Source organism: Candoia aspera, chromosome 16 (genome assembly GCF_035149785.1).
Source record: "Candoia aspera isolate rCanAsp1 chromosome 16, rCanAsp1.hap2, whole genome shotgun sequence".
Classification (NCBI taxonomy): Eukaryota; Metazoa; Chordata; class Lepidosauria; order Squamata; family Boidae; genus Candoia; species Candoia aspera.
The window spans coordinates 9,069,036-9,087,889 of NC_086168.1; the positions used below are offsets into that span (position 1 = coordinate 9,069,036).

General features: G+C 43.8%; 1 protein-coding gene across 1 annotated transcript in view; it reads right to left on the bottom strand.

Annotated features, from left to right (window-relative positions):
* The window catches only part of ASTN2 (astrotactin 2), a 289,840-nt gene that overhangs the window by 71,253 nt on the left and 199,733 nt on the right, over positions 1 to 18,854 (bottom strand). The window contains exons 17-19 of the mRNA XM_063316464.1: positions 7,354 to 7,478; positions 5,326 to 5,430; positions 4,521 to 4,700 (exon numbers count right to left, since the gene is read on the bottom strand). Of these exons, the coding sequence (XP_063172534.1) occupies positions 4,521 to 4,700; positions 5,326 to 5,430; positions 7,354 to 7,478 (410 nt within the window). The remainder of the gene's footprint in view (positions 1 to 4,520; positions 4,701 to 5,325; positions 5,431 to 7,353; positions 7,479 to 18,854) is intronic.

The window sequence follows — 18,854 nt, forward strand, 5'->3', positions numbered from 1 at the left end:
AGGCCACTGGAGGCATTCCCTGTTGCTGACTTCCAGAGGGAGGCTGCAGAATGATGGAGAAAAGATCGCACCACATCCGATTCTTGCAGATCCAACTAGGATGCTAGAAGAAATCTGCATACCATCCCTGAGGACTGAACTAATACATTTTTGGAGGAGGGAGCTAATTCAAAGCTAAACGAGAGTGATGGGGACACGGGACCAGGAAGAAAATGTTTTTTTTTTTTTTTTCAGCTCATAACTATTCTGTCCTCTAACATAAGCCAGATAATGTAACGGGCCCCTCCCAGCAGGGGCATCTCACTTGCTGAGCCTGCATGCCAAATGCTGCCTACAAAAGGCAACTTCCATATGTAGAGACAATTGAAATTGGAGATAATTACCTGGACTGGGAACACGGAGGAAAGTGTTCTGCTGCTCTGCTTCCGTCCCTGGTCATTTCATAAATAATACATTTACGACTATTCGCTATTCCTACCCCCTGGGGTGGGGGTGGGGCGGAATCTGAAATACCTGTTTTTATAAGCTGGTTATTGCAGGCAATTCCTGCCAGACAGATCCACTCAAGAAAGTGACATAGCAGGAGAGAGGTGCATAGAAGCACTTGCCTCATGCACCATTCTGGGCTTTTTGGAAAGCCATAGTTTCATTTAAGGGGATTTAAAATCCACTCTGTTCTGCTGATGGAATACTCAGCTGCCAGCCTGTTAGCCAAATAGTCACATTGCCGTTGAAGCTACATCTCTGCCATCTGTTTCCCTCTCAGACTGCGAAGTGTGCACATACATACCTATTGCACAGGGACCCTGCTTTTTATCATCCACTTAACAATTTGCATTTATTATTCTTTTTCTCTTGCACCACTCTGAAGCAAAAAGGAGAAACTCTTCTGTGCTTTCCAGTTCGGGGACCTGCTCTAACGCAGGGCCTTTCCTGGTGGATTGAGATTCCAAGCAAAGCTTCCAGGCAGGGTGGACTTTTAGAAGAAAACCATATCTGCCCATTGCTTTGGATGAAGTATGTTAATATTGGGAGCAGGGGGGTGGACAAGGAAGATCTCTCCCTTCCCCCATCCCAGAGGTTGCCAGATACCAGCTTCTAAAGTCAAACGATACACAACTTGGCAGTGAAATGCTGCTGAATGTCCAAGCCCCTTTACGAAGACTCTGCCTCCTCTGGATGCCAGCGAGCAAGCTAAGCTATTACTCTGAGCTGGGGTAGGCATCCTGGTGCCTGCAAATGATTTGGAGTTCCCATCAGTGATAAAGCCACAAAGGCTATACTGAAAACCTGCCAAAGGACACTATTTTCTCTACCTTTGCTCTAAGCCAGGTGAGCTTTATACAACAAGAAATAAAACTCCACACCAAATAGTACTGAGGATGTTGAGGTTTTCCTCTTTCCCCACCCTATGTTTTTTATGAACATCATCACCTTTCTTTGAAGACTTCGTGGCTTCACCTCCTAGCAAACTGACAGCACTTAACTTCCTTCACCACTGGTTTGCTCCTGGAATGCACCTTATGTGAATTATTAACCATATGGTTACAATTTGTCACCTGTCTGAATAATGTGCAAAGAAATGTTGACACCTTTAGTTCCTGCATGCATCTCTGTGTGCATTGTTTTTTTTTGTTTTTTTTTAAGGCTGCTGCCTAACAGAATTTGAACTGAACTTTCCCTTAAAAAAAAAAAAAACAAAGTTCTTGAATTATTCAAATTCAGTCACCTTCCTTGCTTTCTTCTGTTCAAGGGAAGGGAGGGGAAGGGAAGGGAAGGCTTTCTGTGCTACAGAATGGGTAACTTAATCCAGCTTAACTCCTTGCTATTTGGATATTAGGGTTTTATTAGCTTTGCTTTGCACTAGTGCTATTTCAACTCCAAGACAGGGTAAAGTTAATTTCATTGCAGCAACAATATTGAGAAAAGGGTAGGGGCTGCTTTGAAGTTGGCATTTATAACCCCTTCCCAGACATTTGCGAGCAACACGTTCAACTTTCACAACAAAAACTAAAACGGTCTTTGGTTTATGGGTGTAGTTCTTTGAATCTGCTGCTAGTGTGCTTTGAGAAATATGACCTTGAAATTGTCCAAGGGAACTAGATCACTTTTCTAATGTACTATTGGGCTAAAGCCATTTGGTAAAGGCACAGACTTGAGGAAATCGATCAGTGGCAATACAACGGAAAGCTGATGGTAGGTGTGAAATTGAAGAGGTCTGGAATTCAAAGCTCATCTGGATGGCCAATTTAGCTTAATCCACAAGGTAGTTTGAGGACAAGAAGCCTCAGATTGGTAGGAAATAATTCATAGCCAGTCTGGTGTCTTTCAAATGTTCTGGAATATCTGCCATTAGTGGCTTGTGGGAGTTGAACTGGAAAACAGCTGAAACGTATTCAGAACTGCACTAAATAATGATGTTTCCACAAACTTCTGCAAGCCTGGTTGTACAGAATGACTACGGCCCGTAGTCAAAAAGAAATCCTCTGTGATTCAAATGCCTGATCCTTGGAGTGTACGTATAACCAGAAAGTGCCTTGGATAAAACCTGACTCAACATAACTTCCCCAGCACAGGAATCTTGCTTTTACAGCACCTTTGAAAAATAGCCATCTAGCTTTTTGAGGATTTAGCCTTGGGATGAAATAACTTGAGTGCTGTCCTATATGTATTAATGATAAAAATCATTCTGTAGCTGAACTCAAAGCACAACGGGGGGGGGGGGGGGGGAGGCAAGTCCTTTGTTTCAAAAACAAAACCCTGAGTGGACTCCTCTGAAATTCCACTGAGCTGGACTGCATGCCAAGTTGAGGTAATGGTATGCATGATTCAGACTGGCTGCCACATTCACAACATCACCTTGTCTCCCCGTTAGATATTTATTCCTGGAAATTATGCTGCAAAGACGATTAATCACTTGGAAGGGGTGCCAACCCTCCTTCAGCAATTTTTGTGCTCTGTAGGTTTGCTGCTGAAGAAACCTACCATTCATCTTTCTTTAAGACCACAACGAACAGGTAGAGAGTGTTGTGAATACATTTCCTGCCAGAAAACAAAACAGAATAAAAACTGCAATACCTGAGTGAATAGTGCAGGGATGAAGGATAGAAAATGGTCCCAGGAAAGTGTGTGCACAAATGTGGCATGTGGTTTTGGAAACAGGCTGCAGTTCTGTTTTCTCTTGACTGTAAACAGCGATCACTTCCTAAAGCGGTGCATAAAGAATTCCGGAGCTGGAGATGATTACTAAAATGTCTTCTTGGGACTGAACCCTGTCATTGTGTGGTTGGAGAAGAGAGGAGGTGTGACAATGGTCTCCTAATATTTACAGGATGATCAGACAAAGCAGCTGTAATGTCTGATATCCCAAAGGTCAAAAGTAAAGGAAAAATGGGTAGAGACTGCAGGAAAAGCTGATCCTGGTTGCCCTTGGGGGTGGGGGTGATCTCTTCTTTAATGGGAGGGTTTAAACCAATCGTGGGAGGCCATCTTCAGAGAGGAGGAGGATGGGCGTTGGATTGGATGATTCAAATTCCTTCCCAGTTTTAACCCTCTGTGGTTCTATCATAATGTGGGTAGAAAAGGAGAGAGCAGGATTTCTCCACGTCTTCACTTGCGAGTGAATTGAATTAAGGAAGGCAAAGAGGATGCAACTGGCCACAAAGCTGACTATCCCATGACAGTTACGCTGAATGGGCCTTACTTAACTAGGATCAGGCAATTCAGGCCAAAAGAATCATGATCCAGTGACATAACTGTGGGAAGACAATAGGAAGATCAATAGTTTGTGAAGCAAGCTAATGTCTTTCCTTTCCTTTCCTTTCCTTTCCTTTCCTTTCCTTTCCTTTCCTTTCCTTTCCTTTCCTTTCCTTTCCTTTCCTTTCCTTTCCTTTCCTTTCCTTTCCTTTCCTTTCCCTTCCCTTCCCTTCCCTTCCCTTCCCTTCGTCTGGAGGTGTTGGAAAACTGGCAACAGCAAATCCCAGAACTTCTAGAAATCTGTCCTAATTGCATCACTTCAAAGTCCCAAAGTTTATTGCCCAGTTTAATGATGTGCTCGGTTATTTATGACATTGCACAATGCATCTGCTGCTGAATTAATACACTTCTTTAAAGACCGTCATTGTCACAAGCGATAAAATGGAACTATTGCCAGACAGCTCAATTATGCCACATTTATAAAAAACCTACCCAAATCACCCTGGGCAATTTTGAGGGGGCTGGAAAGCAGATGACAAGGATCACAGCATGTCAGGCACGGAAACGGAGACAGCACCAAGGGCCCTGCAGGCGAAAATGAGGTGTGCAGATGGACTTGTGAGGAAGGAGGGGAGGAAAGCGATGTGTATGCTGGGAGAAAGGACAGCGGTCCTGGGCAGCTGTGATAGAAAGGGGCCTCCTGGCCTTGGGACAGTAGGAATGTTGCATAATTTGAATGCAAAGGTTACGTCCAATCAAAATTAATATGCAAGTCTATGTGGAAAGAATAAGAAAGGGCCAGCTCTCCTTTTCAAGCTGCTTACCTTTCTGATATTGCAACCAGAGTTGCTGCTGGATCCTCTTGCTTGGGAAATGGATGGTGCAGCTGAATTCAGAGCCGTATAAGGCTTCTGCTACGTAATGGGAACCATACTGCTGAATGAAATACAGCAGCTCCTCACGGCTGCTGTCCTTGTTCAGAATCTTGAGGACGTTTGCAAATCCTAGAAAGATAAAGCAGAAGGAGAGGGGGAGTTTTGCAACAGACGACAAAACAACTGGAGATTGCCCAGTAGAAAGTGGCATCGGATGCAGGGTCCGTATCATTTCATAGCATCCGAGAGCTCAACAAAGAATTTAAGGAATTAAAGGTGAGCTGTGATTATGTAAGGCAAGCAAACCAGATCTAATGCCCTTTGAATGTGCTTCTGTCAAGACCGCCATTGGCACAAGTGATAAAGCGGAACGTTGGCAGACTTCTGAACGTTCAAATCCATTTGGAAAACCAATTGGGTTCAAACAATTGACTGGAATCAAATTGCCCTGCTTACCAAATTTCAAATGGGTGGGCTGGGGAGACAGCCCAATGAGATACAAAGCAACGTGGCAGACTGTTTCTATTGGCGTGTATGGAAGATGCCAAAATAGTTGTCCTTGAAACTGCTACGTTTCAATTTCCTAGGCAGCTGGAGGCCGGATATATACATCTTATCACTAAGATGTTACAGAGCAGCACAGTTGTCCGCCATTAAACGATCCTCAGAGCCTTGGGTGACACCTGCTAGCATCTGCCAGGGAACACCAGCCATTTTTTACCCGCATATATTGTGACAAATTGATTGTGCTCACCTGCCGAAAGGGCGATGGTGCTTAGCTTCACTCTGTACAAGTTACTTCGGACCCTCCAGTGTTGAACCATAGGGTAGCCCATGGCTTCATCATATCGGATATCACCTGTGAAGAGAGGAGAGTCAAGGTTCAAAGTGCCTGTTGGACATGGCCCCATGTGGACATGGTCAGAGAAGAAGTGAGTGTAGGCAAGGTACAGATGTCCAAGATGTCCCATCAAAACAGGAATGGTGACCCTCAAGAAAGAGATGTGGCCACTGTTTCTTCTGCTTGGTTCCTGCCCAGGACTCTTCCTTAGGCTTCGGTTGTTGGTGTGTGTGTGTGTGTGTGTGTTTAATCTCATTAAACTGATACTTCGTAAGCTGTTCACAGTCTCTGGAGATGGAGTAAGTTGCATGAATAAATTTATTTATTTATTTATTATATGTATCGAATTTTATCACCAGCCATCTCCCTCCCAAGGAGGGACTCTGGGCAGTTTACAATAAAATATAATTAAAAACCAAAACAGTTATAAATACAATAAAAACAAAAGTAAGAACGTAATGAAATCAAGATGGGTGAGAGTTCTTTATCAGACCATGAGTGTAGTCGGTCCATCGGAAGTCACTCTAGGGCACTAGCCATCCCCAAGTACGGCTGTTCCCCCTTCCATTCCAAGCCTGCTGGCAAAACCAGGTCTTTCATCTTTTTTTCAAAAGTCCAGGAGAGAGGTGGCCTGTCTCACCGCTGGGGGAAGGATGTTTATTTATTTATTTATTTTATTTTCCAAATTTCTATTGCTGCCCATCTCTCCCAAAAGGGGGGCTCTGGGCGGTTTACAGTAAAATCAAACCTAAAAGCATATAACTTACAATATAACAGACCAATAAAGAAAGGTAAAATAGATATAAAGTCCAAGAGGTGAAGATCTTATTCGTTGGGGAGAGATCTATGGTACTAGCCACCCCCAAGAAGAACTGGTGCCCCTCCCACCCCAGGCGATGTTCCAAAGGGTGGGAGCTACTGCAGAGAAGGCATGCTCCCGAGACCCCACTAGGTGGAATTCTTTTATGGATGGGGTCCATAACGTGCCCTCCCTGCATGACCGGTTCTTGGCATGCTGGCCTAAGATCCAGTTTTTGCTTGGCCTGAAGGAGGTTGTATATTCCTGGTTTATGGATGATGATCTATGAACCCAACCCTTTGTTGTTTAGTTAGCCAATCAAAGAAATCCTGGCTTGGTGGGATGAGTGAATTTTTGGACAGTGCTTAGATGGTGTTCCTGTTTCCATTTTGTTTAATCTTTAGAATGGCTCCATTCATGCAACCAGCCAATTAATGATCACCTTGGGGAGACAAGGATGTGACCGCTTCAGCAGTCCAAAACATGACTCATTCTATTTTTAAGCTGTTACTTAGGGCATAACCCCGCTGAGTATGAGGTTAGTTTCTATCATGTACCGGTCAGATAAAGAAAAAGGAGATCTGTTAATTTATTCTCTGATCTTCTTACATCCAAATCTCTTCCAAATTCACTAGAAGCACTAATTGTGACCGGGTGGGACGGATCGATGTAATCAGGACGATTATTAATTATAATTATTAAGCAGTAAGAATAAATGGTAAGAATAATAAACAGCAACAGCAAATTGTCAGCTTGCTCAGAGGGTCAGGGTGAGGTCATCCCATGTCTATGGTGGACACCCAAGAATGATACCTCCTAGCAGGCATATGGGAGAGCAAGTTTTTCTGCCAACTGCTCTGGCGGAGAGAGATGACTGTTCGGGACCCCTTTCTTTTCACTCTCAGCTGAAAAACTGGGCCGTTTGGGAATAGAAAGATTGGACAACTCATCCTTTACCACTTCAGTCACTCCTCTGCGTGCCGTTTCCGTTCACCTATAATGACTTGGAGTATATTGTTAACTATAAGTTGTAAGAGGGAACCTCAGCCCTGATTCCTGTCCTGCCTGCCTTTGCTAGCCCATTTCTGGAACTCTGGGTATGACAGCGTGGAAGGCCACCACAGAAAAGTCAAGGTCCCTACCAGTAAGCAGCTGAAGGTTGGGAAGAGGTTCTGATAGCACTCCACGACACTGCTCCTCAACCGGTAAAGGAATGACCACCAGTGCATCAGCCAGTTGGGGAAAGTCCTTGATGAAATTGTTCTCCCTAGGAAAGGAAACCAGAGACTTGAAGCACAGTGATCTGGACACAGTCTGGGTGAAGATGCTGCAGAGAGGTTGGCTTGGATTCAAAAGGGAAAAGACCACAAGACATAGATACGCAAATATGCACCAGGAGAGAAGAAACTCATGAATGTCACCCTTTTGGGCGCAGTTCCTGGTGACTTCACAGACATCCCAGCGGTTGTTCTTCTGGGATTGACTTCCCAACTGAGCCTGAGATTCTGAGATTCCCTGTTGGATCTCCTTTCCAAATATCAGCCAGTCCTGACCTTTTTCAGATTCCCAATCCAGACAAGGTAGGCAAGTTCTGACACCTGCTAGATATACTGTATCTTCCTCAGTAAACCCAGACCCTCCAGTGCAAACCACCTATCACAGTCTATCCTTTTACCATTCAACTCCTCAGTGAACCTTCTGAGTCCAGAGGTGGAGAGGTTTAGCCCCAAACACTCCAAAATACATGCTCTATTTCTTAGTATTACCCAAGAATTTAGCAACATACTGGGAAAAAAGACTGGCAGATCCAATCCAAGAAAGTGGAAGTGACTCTTTCTGGTCTCAACAATCTGCTCTCCACACCAGGGTGCCAATGCAAACTGGGTATGTTGGCTCTTCAAAGCACTTTTCTCAACTTGAGTCCATCAAGAAAAGTTTGGCAAAACTGTTGCCTGGAGCCATCACCTTCTGCCAGTCTCATCCCAAAATATTCTGTAGAGTCCTAAGAGGCAGCCAGACTTCTTTGAAACACAATGCAGCCATTCAACCTCAGGCCTACTTTTATTTTTCAAAGGACAGGAATAGCTAATTTACTTGCCTCGATTCTGCCATTTTATTATCTGAAAAAAACTAAACAAGCAAACAAGCCAGGACAGAGGAGGTGATTTTTTAAAGGAGGAGAAAACAGGCTTGTTTGGTAGTAGGGTAACACAGATTTGTGGCAGTCTTGATTTTTTACTTTTAATTTGCATGTGAAGTTTGCATGAGTCCAGGACCCTAAATTAAGAGTTAAATTAATCCCAGATCAAAATGCTCCAAGTGTTATTGCCTTCTAGGCTACATTCCTCCTATTCTGTTTGCACATGAAACAGGAGCATGTAAGCTTCACGTATCCAAATATCTGTAGTCAACGTAAAGCTGCTACATTATTGCTATCACTACTACTGATGCTACTACTACGTCTGTCCAACTAACTATTATAGTCTAATTGACTGAGTGTTGAGTCCAATAATTTGGAACCTAGTCAAGGAGCTAAGAACCATGGAGGCATCACCATAAAATGTTCCAAGCAGGTCCATCTTTTGCAAGATAGTGGTTTCAAGTCCAGGAAGCTAAACCTTTCTAAATTTGGTGAATCTTTTTGGTATTACCCCATTACTATCAGCTGGCAATATGTTTTTTGTCCTGCATAATCTTTTGGCCTCGGTTTACTAATCACAATATTTTGTTATTTTCTCCAGCTCTTTGTCATCAATTCAACTGTCTCCAGGTATTGCTGCATCTTTGGAAACAGTTGAATGATGATGATTAGACATGTTGGTCAACTGCTGGTGGTTTCATGGACATATTCAGTTCCACATTCTGGAAGAAGGGCCTTCTTCTGAGTATGTATGCATGCATGCATGCATACATTCATTTTTAATTCCCAGACTGGTGTACAGTCCTCAGATTTCCTACTGGTCTTTCTTCTATGTTAATTAGGAATAGGCTACTCCAAACAACCCAACTAAAGGAACATAATGCAGGCATAAAGGTACATAATGCAGATACATGCACAGCTGCAACACCCAGTTGATTGGGTTTAGCTACAGCACTGTTCCTTTTAGTTCAGACTTTGAGACACAACACTAACATCACTTATCAGATTATCCAAAATTCTTTTTGATGCCAACCGTATCTAGCTCATGTCATGAGAGGTTTTATCTACTCGGATGATCAGGTGTGCCATCTGTGCCTTGGGCAGCAGGTACAATCTGCTTTTCCACAGCATGTGTGTGGAGACCTTTTTCCACCACCACTACCACCCTCCTGCCGTTCTTGTTTTTTCTTCTTTGCTTCAGGGACTTGGTGGAAATAAGCAAAATGAAAGATAGGGCATCAAATAAAGTCCTATTGATCCAGAGCCTGTAAACCAGATGAAACACCCAATAGCTTGCTATAAGGAAAAAAAAAGGAAAATAGCATGAATTACAGACTGTTTCTTATGAACTCGAGACCTGATGGGGGAGACGGTGCTATCAAATTACACCTTTCGCTTTCCATCAGAAACAAGGATATCTCACGAAAACAAAGGCATTGCTCTCTGATCATTGCAAACCTGTTTATTCCAGATTCAGCTGCTTCCCAAATCTTGCAGTCATAACACCCCATTTATGGAAGCCCCTTCCCCTCGCATCTTTTTGGTTTGTGTGTTTGTGCACATTTGCCACCATGCAGAAATATTTCTATTTCCCTGCCGTTTCTAATGCTGTTTATCCTTTAGGCTGAGTTTTAAAGGAAATTTTTAGAACTTGGCTGTGCTGCTATCTACAACTGTGCTTCTTTATGGTTAGCATTTCATTGTTTGTATTGGCTTCATGCAAATCACTCGGGAAGGTTTTGCCTTTCTGTTCATTTGTTTTTGCTTCATAACAGGTGAAGTCAAGAAATATAAATCTTGCCTCTTCTTATACCTGATAAGGTAGCCTTTCTGGCATAACCTCAAGCTGCCTACCCCAATAACTTTCTTATGGAGTGGGAAACAGATATGGCCCAAGGGATGGATGAAGGAACAGAACCAGACATTGTAGCATTTGAGCACATTCTTTGCCCAGGAAAGACGTTTCATGCACACTGTCAGAGATCAGCCCCTGGCATTCCATGTTTTAAAAAGGTCTTAGGGAGAAATTCTACCCAGAAATTCAGACAGCCAGTATCATTCAAGGTAAGGGGAAAGGAAGGAAGGAAGGAAGGAAGGAAGGAAGGAAGGAAGGAAGGAAGGAAGGAAGGAAGGAAGGAAGGAAGGAAGGAAGGAAGGAAGGAAGGAAGGGAATTAGACCTATCAATGTCTGGAGTTAAACTGAATGGGAGAAAAAACTCATTGGATAACTGGGTGCTTTATCTCACAGGGCAGTTTAGGTGGTGGGACAATTTGGACTGAGAAGAATGATGCAAGGAAACATGTGAAATACCCACCATCACCATTGCTTTAGAGTCTTGCTAGTTCCCTACTTAAAAAGAGAGAGAAATCTGAATTTGCAGTAAAACAGCTCTACAGGGGCTGGTGCCCAGCTTCTAACTAGATCAGATTGCAACCATATCATTCATACAGGGGAATCAGTTGTTCCACCTAATATTAACAGACGTTCACCTATTACATTTAATCTGCCATAGCTGCGGGGCTGACCAGTTTGCTTCTGGGCAGATGTCAATGTGTCACTGCTCATCTTGAAAGCACTATGCTACCCAAGGGAACATCGCCAACCATGCCAACCCACATGCCCACACCATCAAGTGGGAAGAACAGATGTTGTCTAGGGTTGAAGAAAGGGGCTTTGGGGTGATGGCACAACTGGGGTGGAATAAGTTGTCCAATCAGGTTTGAGTGGCCCATCTCTGATGGTCTTCTCCAGTTGGCTTGTAAGAACTACTTCCTTCTGCCAGACTGAGTTGCCATTAGCAAGAAATAAAAATGTACCTATCGTGCTAATAAGTGTTTTGTTTTGTCAGTGGCTCTGTCCATTTGCTTGCTTGTCTGTCTGTGTCTGTCTGTCTGTCTGTCTGTCTGTCTGTCTGTCTATCTATCTATCTATCTATCTATCTATCTATCTATCTATCTATCTATCATCACAAATGCATTTGAAATGCAAAACACTATTTAAAATAGATATTAAACCCATGCATAAAACATAGTTGGGGTTGGAGAGGATAAACAGCTTTTTGTCCAAACTGACAGCTCAGGCATCTGCAGAATTGCTGACCACAGCAGGAGTAGCACCTGGTCTGTCAGCAGCTTCAACAAGAGACTTTTTCACCTGGGAGAAAATCAGGGCAGTTGTTTCTCTGGTTTCCTTAGGACTGTGATGGGAAGAACACCCACAACTAGACAGTTAAAGTATATCCCACCCAGGTGTTTGAGTGCAGAGGGGAAGAACTGTATGCATCTTAGTGCAAGCCTCCAAAATATCCTATCTAAAAGATGCATCTGTAGAGAGGGAAGTTTGCATCTATGCATTGCATCTGTGCAATATGACAATTTAGAGTAGGATCGTGTGGGGAGGGGAAATCTCTTTTCCCCCCTTTCTTTCAGTTGATGAATTTTCATGGGCAGTGCTCTTGCACTGATTTAGTTGCCAGGAGAGAAAGGTGGAGAATCCTCTCTGGCTTTCTGATATCTCCCTGCAGTTACATCCTTAGGGAGGATTTCAAGAGGGGACCTTTGTACGGAGCTTTTCCAAAATGGGAATTGTGAGCGAGAAAAGAGGAGGCAGAGGGATGAGAAGAAGTTTCCTGGAAATCAGCAATGGAAGCAGTAGCACCCTCCATCACTGGGAAGAGAGCTGGAAATGCCACCAAGAGAAATCGGAAGGGGGGAAAAAAAAACTCAAGTACTCTGAACAAGATGCAGAAATTCAGACGTTACTTGGGGGAAAAAAAACAAAAAACCCTTTTGAATGTTGCAAGATGGATTTGGGCAGATGAAGCACATTTCTGGCAAGAACAATGTGCAAAATATTTCCAGGAAAATACTGGTCTGCTAGAGAAGAAGAAAAGATAGAAGCCCTTCAGTGTACATGTGTGGAGGGAAAGTCCTACACAGCAAAGCTTTCACACAAAGGTCTTAGTATAATATGAAGAGGCCTATCTGTAAGTGAGCTATCTCTGGATGAATTTGTTCCTGTTTAGGCAGTTCAGCAAGTCATGGGAGAGCACCAGGCTGAGCAACCACCAGCTTCCCAGCTCCGAAAGCCTAGGAAGTTTTAAATATCCCAGAAAGTGGCAGTGGCCAATCCTTTCTGTATCGTGGCCAGGGAAACTGTATGGTTGTGCCCATGAAGTCATGAGGGGTTGAGATTGGCTTCTGGAAAGAGAATGTCTGATTGCACTAAAAGAGAAGCACTGCAGTTCTAGGACTCAGCCAACAGAGGGCTGTACATGCTTTGGAACACGGCACATAGATGAAGATAAGATAAGAGTTTCTTTCTAAAATCTTCATGTGACTAGGTTTCCTTGCCAAGAGCAGACTCCTAGGAAGAAAGGGCAATTTGCTTTAGAGTGGGAGGCAATGCTGAGGCTAGGACTGGATGATGAGGCACTGAGGGGCCCCAGATTCAACCTCCCAGATGTGTTAATTTCTCCTGCACAGCAGAAATGTGGGATGTTAAGAGAAAAGTGGGAGAGGAAGAACACACAGAGACACAGGGAGGGAGTTTCTGTCTTTCTTTATGGAAACTCATTGGACAATCCTAAGCAAGCTCAACGTTGCAGCCTACAATTTAAGTTAAGGCAACTGTTCCTTCTGCTGTCCTGTACGTACTGAAGGCAAAACGTTAAACTGAGCAAGACGCCTGGCAGAAATTAAGAAGAATCACAGAACTTCCATTACTTTCTCTTCCTCCATTCCTCTCCACCTCCACCTCCACCAGCTGCAGTGCTGGGAACATTAATCACATTATCATCCTTCCATTTCTTGAATGAACTTACATGTCCAAAAACAGCACGGGAAAATGGCAAACAAGGGTTTAACCCACCTGCTGCTCAACTAGCTTCTCTATGCTGTGGACGAGATGAGGATCAGATATTATTTTAATTCCAGGCACGGTAGCCACAGGTTCTGTTGGTGGCCAAAGGAGGTCCGCCTTAAAACCTTCCTTGTCACCACAGCCCAAAGACAAACAAAACTCTCAGGCAGAGTTTTCAGGTGAAATTGTGCAGTCTTCCAAGTCAGGAGGCCTTCTGGGCAGTGTTCCCCAGTTCCCCCCCACCCCCCGGAAAAAAGGAAAACAAAAAACAAGGAAGCAAAGCAGGTCTATAAGCAAAGGAGGGCAGCAGGTCTGCCCCAAAATTGCATGTGCTAATTTTGGGGTCTAGGTGGATGTTTTAGAAAGAAAGATTATATTTCAGATGGAAACACCTCTGAACATTGAAGGGGAGCTAAGTGTCTGCTGTTTCAGTTGCTGTTAATGGGCCGGTATTTGTTTCCTTCTTAAGAATCTTTGATTAAATTTGGAGATCATCCAAAGGCAGGGCTAGGAGAATCTATGGCCCTCCAGAGGCTGCTAAATTCTGCCTTGCACCATTCCTTGCCTTTGGCCCTACTGACCGGGGCTTCTGGGATTTGTACTTCAGCAACTCCTGAAGGGACTAAGCCGCAGCGTTTCTGCTTAGGGCCAATTTTGAACCCTGTCACGGCCATACAGAAAACTTGCTTGATGACTTAGATGCCATGAAAACTCAGCCACCAGTGGTTTATTCCATAACCCTGACATAACATAACTCAAAGTCCCAAGGCTGTATATACCTGCAAAATGCCTCTGGTGTGGGCCCAGAATTTGTGACCACATTTTTAATAGGCAGAAGAGAAGCATTAAATATGTTTCATTTTAATTGAATTTAAACATAGGTGAAAAATTAACCAATGTTAATCATCAGTGCGAGGGAGTGTGGGGTTTGCTTCCTGTTGACATACAGCTGCTCGCCCTGCCAGTGTTGGGGTGGTGGTGGGGGTTTTCTCCTTGGTAGAAGAGAAGGAGCAAACCCCACAGTCCTTTGCACTGATGATGTTCCCTAGTTGGGTGATGAAACATCTGCAAGCCAACAACCAAGCTCAGAGAGCACCCAGGACTCCACAGTTCAACCCTGAGCTACAGATAGTACCTTTGATTGGATCCTAACGTATTTTGGGGGAAGGCAGGAAAATGGCCCCCAATATACCTTTCAAAGGCCAAGTGTGATCCTCTGCCATAAATCACAGCAATGCATGGACCAGTCTTTCTCTTCTACCCAGACTTGGACAGTGCTTCAAATTTTCAATCTGAAGATTGTCCTCTTTTCATATTGAAAAAGCTGAATCTTGTGAGGAGGCTTGCAGCTGGATCCAACTCAGTAGGAGCTAACATACTATGGTCACTCTAGCCTTGTCCACTCCTCTTCTGAAAGTTGAACACAAGCCAAATGGGGAAATATTTATTATTAGGCCATGGAATGCAAGGTCAGAGAGGCTCACACAGGGCTGGCATCCTCCCACAACTCACCAAAGTGTTGGCAACCCTGAAGGCATCAGCTTGTAAACTGAGCTTGTTTTATTAAGTGAGCTACAATGAATATGGGGGGTGGGGGGTGGGGAGAGCACCCCAGCTTGTGCAGAATTTATCGCTCATTAAATCTGGGAAAAGTTCAGTAATGGGAAGGGGGAGTGACAGGGATGTGGAAAAGGTGAACAGAAGACGAGGGAGGGGGATCAATAGGGATGAATGGTTTCCTGGAACATTTTCCACTGTTTTTTTTTTTTTTTTTACCTCTTCCCTAGAAATGGGCAAACTCTAATCACCCCAGAACCAACCTATTTGGAAAACAAGCTCCCAGCCCTGTGTGTAAATAATTGAAAGAGACTCTGCTCAAAGAACATAGCCAAGTTGACTTTACTCAACGTGTCTTAGAGTTGGAAGATGCCCGAAGTGCAATCATGGCTCATGGAACTGCTTTCTGAGTCTACCTGGTCAGCACAACAGAGTAGTCATCCTCAGAAAGCCCTGTAGAAAGATTTGCACAGGGCCCGGAGGCCTTTTGAGCTGTGCTTGATCATTTATCAACCTTCTTCCAACATTTGAGAGAACAGTCGTGAGCAAAAATTAAAGCTTCCCGCAGTTCCCTTGCTCAGCTTGTGTTCTTCACACTGTGCTTATCAGGCTACCAAGAGCACGGTAGAGGAGATGTCTGTAGGGAGGATTCAGCTAATGCAGGCGATGGTATGCTTTAAACCTGTACATCTCAAGTCTCCAAAAACACAGAGATAAATACTACGTCTAGTTCAGCTGGTTGGAATCCTCTTCGATTTCTAGCCCATCTGACCACACTCAAGGTGATTTCCTTTTCTGGCTACCCCTCTTATTAGCATCCTCTCTGCAGGGCCAGCTCTACCATTAGGCAGAAGACTTTATCGCTGAAGTAAAGATCAGAAAATAAAAAGGGGAAATGTAAGGCCAGACAGAATTATTAGGGCTACAATGCCTGGAATTCCAGACAGATGAGACTTCTGCAAGTTACAGTCTAATTGCATCCAGAGGGACCAGCTTGGGTGCAAAGCTCCCCAAACATGCCTTAATCTCAACAAAACTGGAGTTAATCAGAAGACTTGTCTAGGCTGGAAACCATACTATTCAGAGCTTAAAATCTCCAGCAGCCATTTGAAAGCTAAATTAGCCACTTGGTGGGTGGGTGGGTTATCAGCACTATAATATAAACTTATCGGGTCTGTAACTGTGAGGTGCTGAAAATGAGTCAGTCAATCATCTCTGGCAGAATGCCTCCAGCTCTGTCCTCTTGGCAGCCTTTTCTATCTGAGCTGCAGAATACTAATCATGCTGATGACTGGCACTTTTAATGCAGCCCTTGCATCGGAGGCAAGGAATTCTCCAAACAGCGTAAGCTAAGCTGGTCTTCCTTAATAGCATCTGAACTGAGAACACACTCCTACAGCAAGGAGAGACATGATATACATGGGGAAGAGGAGGCGGAAATAAAGAAAGGAGAGAAGGAAGACCATTCCACTCTCCCACCAAGGCTTCAAAACGTTGCTGAGGCCATGGAGAGACATCTAGACAGGGTGGCATCCTTATTCAGCAAGCCATCACAAGCCAAGCTTTCCCTTGCTCTGCCCAAGACGTTGGTGCTCTCTCCCAAACCTTGATGAAGCTTTGTATTTTGGGAACTTGGGCTAAGGAAGTCTAATTGTTTCTGGATGGTTTTCAAAAGAGCTGCTACTTCTTGTTCTGGTGGTTGGTTGGCTAGCAACTAGTCATAACCAGCCATGCACACACAATGAATTATAGTGCATAGATGTCCCAGGGCATGCTCCAGTATCCGACCCTGTAGGGAGGTTGTTTAGAGAAAGGAAAAAAGAAGGATGCTACATCGTACAAACTAAATTAATAAAGCAATTACTCTTTCCAGCTGAGCTTGGTTGCGCACATATAACTCTCTTGGCAAAAATAGGTCAATGCTTTGCCATTGCCTTCTTTGTTGGTTTTGGTTTTGACTTCCCAACCTACTCTACAGTGTGGGTTTATATTCTTGGGGGTCTCCCATCCAGAGACTAATGAAGCCTGGCCCTGGTTAGCCTCCTGTCCCATCCCAGAGCAAGTGAGCTAGGTGTTGCTACCTGCCAAGATTTGCTCAAAATATTTATCTATCTGTTCGGACCTTAGTGGCCAGTTCTTCTGAGGAAGCCATTGTGTTGTGGCTCCTATAAAAACCCTTGATAATTACAGAAAATCACACACCAATCCACCACTTGATTCAACTCTATCACCTGGCTGACCTTGTTCTACTGGGTATTGGCCAGTAGGACAAAGAGACATGCTCTGAAATGCACCAGTTGCTTTGAACCAGGAAAATTACCCTTTCACCTTGTTTATAGTTGGAGAACCACCGGTGGTAGTTCATGTACTTCCTGAGTTCAATCCCTGGCATCTCCTGTTAGGATTGGAAGGAAATCAGCCTGAAACCTGGGAGCACTGTTTGTCACTGTTGACACCATTGGAGAACATATATCATCTGGTATAGAGCATTTTCCTATCCTCCCAACCAGGTAGAAACAACTATTATGCTAAGAACAGGAGGATTTTACTCAGTAGAGAGTGGTGCATGTATACTTACAGTAGATAAAAACATTGCAGCTCAATAGCTTTGGCACTCAAGTCCCAGAGAAGCATAAAAGAAATACAGATTTCCTAACACAGCACCCAAGATGTTTACTCTTTTCCTATAGCCTCCCTCTCCCCCACCTTTTTTATTTTTAATTCTAGGCAACTGCCTCCCATGTGCTTTGAACCTGTGAACAGCAAAAGATACAGCTTCCCTAGAGTGTCTGTGGGAATGTCTTAAGACTCAACATGGAATGCAAATAGATATAGGAAAATGTATGGTTCCCACGGCAATATTTTGTTCAACTGTATTATGTGATGCTGAGGCATCCAATTCAAGATTTATGCCTTAATTATGAAGCTACGTATGTAGGGGACTGTCAGCATTAAGTTAGTGTCTTCAAACTTTCTTGGGTAACCCAGGGGCTCTACAACTTCCCTATGTGGAGACACCTTCAGCCACTTTCCCTGAGCCATTGGATTTGTGATGACAGGATATGCAATGTTTGAAGAACACGGGGGAAATAGGTTGTCTTGTGGGGTTCCAAATATCATAAAAAGAGAGCCATGTCTCATTATGTGGTAGAAATATACTGAAGATATTGCACCTTTTTTCCACTGTTGACCCCTAACTCAAATGCAATCTGCTTTTAAAAGTTCATACCTGCCAGATAGTTAATTCTCCTGTGCCAAACAAGGACCTGATTTAGAAACAATTAAAGGACTCAATCCTTGCCAGCTTCCTGAAGAACAAGACCATCATCCTAATGCCCAGCTGTAGGAAGAAAATTCTGGAAAGCCCTTGGCACAATAAGGTGTTCTCTAGGAAGAGAGAAACAAGGGATCTGAGGAAAGAATATATTTCTCACACAGAATGGTGCTCGGGGGCATTGTACTAACGGTGGCTTGACGCTCTGTGATGTTAGGCTGAGAAAGGAGGATTACTGGAAGCAGGCTAGGAAGCATATCGTGGGAAAATATAGACAGATGTTGGAGCAAAGGCAGGAGGAGGTCATAAACTAGTTTCCATGGCCACAGAAACTAGAAACAACAATGGTATAAGTTGCAGCTACCTAGATTTCATTTAAATATAAGGATAAATTATTCTACAGTGGAACTTTCTACCTACACAGGTTGTGGATTTTTCAACTCTGGAGGTGGGATGGCTACTATTGATGGTTGATGGTTGATGGTTGATGATGATGATGATTTGCAGACAGTTGGACTAGGTTCTCCTTCTAGTCCCTTCCAACACTACAATTCTATGATTCTATAATGCTAGAGAGCCAGTTCGATGTACTGATTAAGGCACCAGGCTAGAAACCAGGAGACTGTGAGCTCTAGTCCCACCTTAGGCCCAAACCCAGCTGGGTGGCCTTGGGCCAGTCACTCTCTCTCATCTGTGAGAAGAAGAAGGCAAGGGCAAGCCAATTCTGAAATCTGGACAAGAAAACTTGCAGGGACAAGTCCAGGCATTTGTTGGGAGTCAACACCAACTCAAAGGTGCGTGCACACAGACG